Raw genomic sequence first — 4609 nt, 5'->3', positions numbered from 1 at the left:
TTTTTTCAGGAAAATCTTATTTTTAATTTTTTTCTGTTACACAGATCGTACAGTACGAAATAAATTCATCACAGTACGAAATAAATTCGTACAGTACGTGAACAGAAAAGTGAAATATTCATAATCATTTTTTGCTCCCTCTGTGTGTGTGCATGATCAACAAACTAACAAACATCATTATAAGACTTAACTCAATAAATGAAAATTACAGACTCATTTAATACGTTCAATTCTACACAATCTTGAGCCTTGAATTTTTAAAGACGGTGCATAATGTACTGAATATTAGTTAACATAGAAAGAAATATGCACTGCAAATACCAGGAGAAATAAAAGATTAATAAATATTATTCAAAATCATAAACTCGGAAGCCCGAGTTGCAACAATTGTTGCCCATCGACTTCAGCCCATCTGATCTCCGTCGCCTGCGGACACAATTCCTCTGACCTCTGTCACCGGACAATTTTCCCCTCTCACTTTATATGTATGTGTGGTGGATCTTTGTTCAAAGCTAAGATGCTAAGCTCTTTATCTCTCTAGCACCTAGAATGTTTTAGGATGCATTAAAACTCACTAAGCTCGATCATGTGGCTAATTTTTTTTTTTTTCAAAACAATGATTTGAGATCGCTTAAAATAGCTCAATATAGCATAAAATCCATCTGCAAGAGCATACGAAACATTTTTCTCAATCTCGACAAGAATAACCTAAGCTGAAGGAAACACAATGAGCCCATAAGCAATTTTCCAAAACCATGAAAACAGCCAATATTTGATATATGAAACATAAATTCGTTAAAGCTCTCTCATAGAAATTTTCCATTCCAATAATCAGTTGCGGGTCCACCGTAGCGGCGAGAGAATCTATTTTATGAAATTTCCAGCCAGCGGTTGTCATCTAGGCGGAATTCTCATCTTTCTTTCCAGGAAACCGCGTTCATATCTATTTTGACCTGTGGTAATCAAACCGCGAACTTCCGCTTGAGTTTCCCCCCTTAGTCCGGGTAACGGTTTGTAGCCGTGGCTCACATTTGCGGGTTCCACTCCCCCGCTATCACATCACCAGCGTAAGCAACTCTACCGCGGCTTATGTCACCTCGCTCTCTCCCACTCTTCTACTTCCACGCGTAAACGTGGCTGAAAATTCCTGCTTCCATCCAAATTCCATTCCTCTCGTTCCCTTCACTATTTTCTTCTCCTCCTTTTCATTTATCACTTTTTTTCATGCTTATAAAGTCGATGCTATGTAAGCCAATAATCCGATGTACCAGGAATCGGTCACTGGATACCAGAAACACGCGGCCTTCTAATACGACTGCCAAATCAACTCAAATCTCTCTTACAATTATATATTTCTCTGCCTTCAAGCCTTATATTCGAACGCTGCATGTTCGCAAACGAAAGAGGCCTCATCTTTTCAAGTTGCAGAGGACAATGATGGAGAGCGGCACAGATATGATGGTTTCTGAGCTGTACCAAATCCATGAGCTAGCGAGGAAGCTCAACGAGAACCTTGAACTTTCGCATTATGAAATCTGCAGATCACTTGCAAAAGAGATCATCTGCGCTATCGAGAAGACTATCTGCACGGCCAAGTCTAGTAGCACTGGTGAAACAGAGTTAGCCTTTTTCAATGGCAGAGAATTTCATGTGGATAGATTGAACAAGGAATTCAGTACTGATAACGAGCCGAAGAAATCCAAGAAGAGGTAGTTCATAAATTCCCGTAAATCACTTGATTCAAATAGAAAAGTTAATTATCACCAAAAACTAATTATTTCTTATGACATTGCAGGAAGATAATGGCCACCGGGACCAGCCAAGTGAGGGTGAGCTCCGATCCAGGAGCTGATATGCCACCAGATGATGGCCATAGCTGGAGAAAATACGGCCAGAAAGATATCCTTGGAGCAAAACATCCTAGGTTAGTACTTGATAAGTATAATAATTCGTACAACTTCCCAACTTGTGATTTATCACAATTAGATTCCTTTTTCTTTTAGTACTTTGCAAAGTGAAAATTAATCATCTTCGAAGGCCACAAACTTAAAAAGTTATTCCACTCACAAAGGATAAGCATAATATCGTTTTTCTGATGTCTTGCGCCTTTCACTTTTTAAGCATTAAAGCCAGCAAAATCACCTTAATTACTAGCCATTATTCAAAATAGCAAACATCTTTGTCTTGTTAAGATAGAAAGATTTTCAGCATCTAAACTTCGTAAAACTGATCTTTTATCTGGATCTAATTAGAGATTATCTTGTTAACGAACTTCGCAGATCTTACTACCGCTGCACTCACCGCAAGACTCAGGGATGCGCGGCCATGAAACAAGTGCAGAAAACGGATGAAAACTCCTCAATATTTGACATTACCTACCTGGGAACTCATACTTGTTTCATTTCGCCGCAGCATATTGCATCAAAAACTAGCTATTATAACCCACAACAGAGCTTACTTGATCAACAGAATAGTTTGGTTCTGCATCTTGGCTTCGAAACCAACCTCAAATTAAAGACCGAAAGCTCGGACTTGAATAAAGATCCGACCTCTTCATTTTCCTTCCCCTCAACCCCAATCGAAGGAATGAATTCGGAAAATGTCTTGTTCTGCTCTTCTCAACGCACAGAGTGCTGTTATGGGGTAAATCTCTCTTCAGCGCTTATGTCACCAACAAGCTATGAATCGAACTGCTTCACATGGCCTTCATGTGAAATGAGCAGCGAAGTGGATTACGCACTAACTGAAATAATCTCAGCATCAAATTCAGTGGCAGATTTGCCGGTTATGGATGTCGAGTTCATGCGGGACTACGAAGAAATGGATGCTGAGATCCTCTTTGACACGTCCATCTTCTTCGAGTAAGGAAATGGACTAGTTTTTAGCCTGCTAGATTAAAAAACCTGGCCTGTGAGAAAACTGAGAGGATTGCTGGACCAGATCATGGAAAATAAATAATTATCCTGCTCGTCTTCAAATATCCTCCGTCCACGGCTAGAGTAATTTTAATTTCAGCATTGAATGTTCGCTTTCTTGTATTGGAACTACTTTAAGCGCAACTATTAACAATTTCACTTCATTTTCGCCAGCATTTCTTCTTCTTACACAAACAATTGTATCGCCGCTGAGTATTTATGACTCCAATGAAATCATAAAGCAACTATAAATCTCATTTTGATTGATTATAGCTTTAAATTAAATAATAATAGGTTTAATAACTTATGTAATATTCCTCAGAAGCATATAAAAAACGGCGACACATAAAACCAGCCCTAAATAGTTGGAATAATTAAAAATGACTAATAAATAATATATCTGTATAGCGTAATAACAATGATCTTCAGTAGATTGGAAGATATTTGTGCATGTTAAAACTTTAGTTTATGTCGTTATTCTAAAGAGTGCCAAAAGTGGCTTCTCTACGGGAATATTAGCGGCAGCCAAACACGAAAGAGATATTCAATAGGTGAAATTTTTTTTTTTTGGGACATTTAGGCCATTTAAGGTAAACTCACACACACAACGCATACACATAGACTCGAACCCTAGACCTCTTAACTGGAAGCCTAAGCTCTCAACCAATAGGCCAAGGTGAGTTGTGTTTTCAGTAAAAAATTAATTAAAAAAAAAACAAAAGAAACAGATTTGAGACCAACGGTGCACTGTAGATCCACGGAGCTATTTTGTCACAAGCGGCGACAACATTAATATTTTTTTAAACAGGACGCTACAGATCGAAAACCATTGGGTACAATATGAAGAACTGTAGGTCTAATCTTATTAAGTTCTTAGGTCATCTCCGATGGAATGGCAAATAATTATTTGTCGTTCTTTTGTCACTCCAACCGAGCGGCAATTTTACCCCTATTTCATCGCGGGTGAACAGTGCGACGCCAATATTGGGGTCGCATTGTTCACCCACTAAATTTTTATGTCAACGAGATTTGCCCGCAAAATGGAGAAAATCGGTTACGAGACGACAAAGCCCGTGAAATGGAGTTCGATTGGAGCAGAATTATTGCATTTTGGAATTTTGTTGTATTTTGTAGTGGAAATGGGGTTTTCGTTTGGAGATACCCTTACTCGGCCACTTTAAATCTTTTAAACCAACCTATACGACACCTATACACATGATTATTTTGCTCCACTATACCTACTGCATATAACTACCAACTCAACTGCATAATTGATGGTCGGCCATATACCATCATTCTTTATTTGTATATATATGTATTTCTTGTATTGAACAGTTATAGAGAATGTGATACACAAATACTAGTTATCTTCATTTTCTTGCTCTCTGCTATTTGCTTCAGGTTACTTCTCTATAAATTCTTTCATGGTATCAGAGCAGAATTGAAGTCCTTAATTACTTTCTTTGGTGTACTAATTCAACTGATTCAATGACAAGTACAGAAGCTACTTCTACTGTCATTCCCACCGCCGCCTCCACTACAGCTCTCCCTAGTCCCCCTCAACTAAATTTTTTAATGGTCAATGTTAAATATGTGCTAAATGTTCAACTTGAAGCAACCAATTATCCCACTTTGACACTCTCAGGTCTTAAAGCTTTTCGGTGTCAATGGCTTTACTGAATACCTAGATGGAT

At 38.2% G+C, this 4609-nt stretch overlaps 1 protein-coding gene across 1 annotated transcript; it reads left to right on the top strand.

Annotated features, from left to right (window-relative positions):
- Positions 1–1162: 1162 nt before the first annotated feature.
- Positions 1163–3088, top strand: LOC110111979 (probable WRKY transcription factor 40). The gene is made up of 3 exons (XM_020844047.2): positions 1163–1709; positions 1796–1924; positions 2280–3088. Exons 1-3 carry the CDS (start codon positions 1225–1227, stop codon positions 2863–2865), a joined length of 1200 nt encoding a protein of 399 aa, XP_020699706.1. The 5' UTR covers positions 1163–1224; the 3' UTR covers positions 2866–3088.
- The last annotated feature ends 1521 nt before the right edge of the window (positions 3089–4609 follow it).

The sequence above is a fragment of the Dendrobium catenatum genome, unplaced genomic scaffold (assembly GCF_001605985.2).
Source record: "Dendrobium catenatum unplaced genomic scaffold, ASM160598v2 fragScaff_scaffold_861, whole genome shotgun sequence".
NCBI lineage: Eukaryota > Viridiplantae > Streptophyta > Magnoliopsida > Asparagales > Orchidaceae > Dendrobium > Dendrobium catenatum.
This window is presented reverse-complemented; position numbering and strand designations above follow the sequence as displayed.

Bases quoted from the DNA above. Each gene is read 5' to 3' on its own strand.
- LOC110111979 (XM_020844047.2), top strand. From the start codon at position 1,225: ATGCTTATAAAGTCGATGCTATGTAAGCCAATAATCCGATGTACCAGG. The intron at 1,710-1,795 runs GTAGTTCATAAA...ATGACATTGCAG, and splicing joins CCGAAGAAATCCAAGAAGAG to GAAGATAATGGCCACCGGGA. The intron at 1,925-2,279 runs GTTAGTACTTGA...CGAACTTCGCAG, and splicing joins CTTGGAGCAAAACATCCTAG to ATCTTACTACCGCTGCACTC.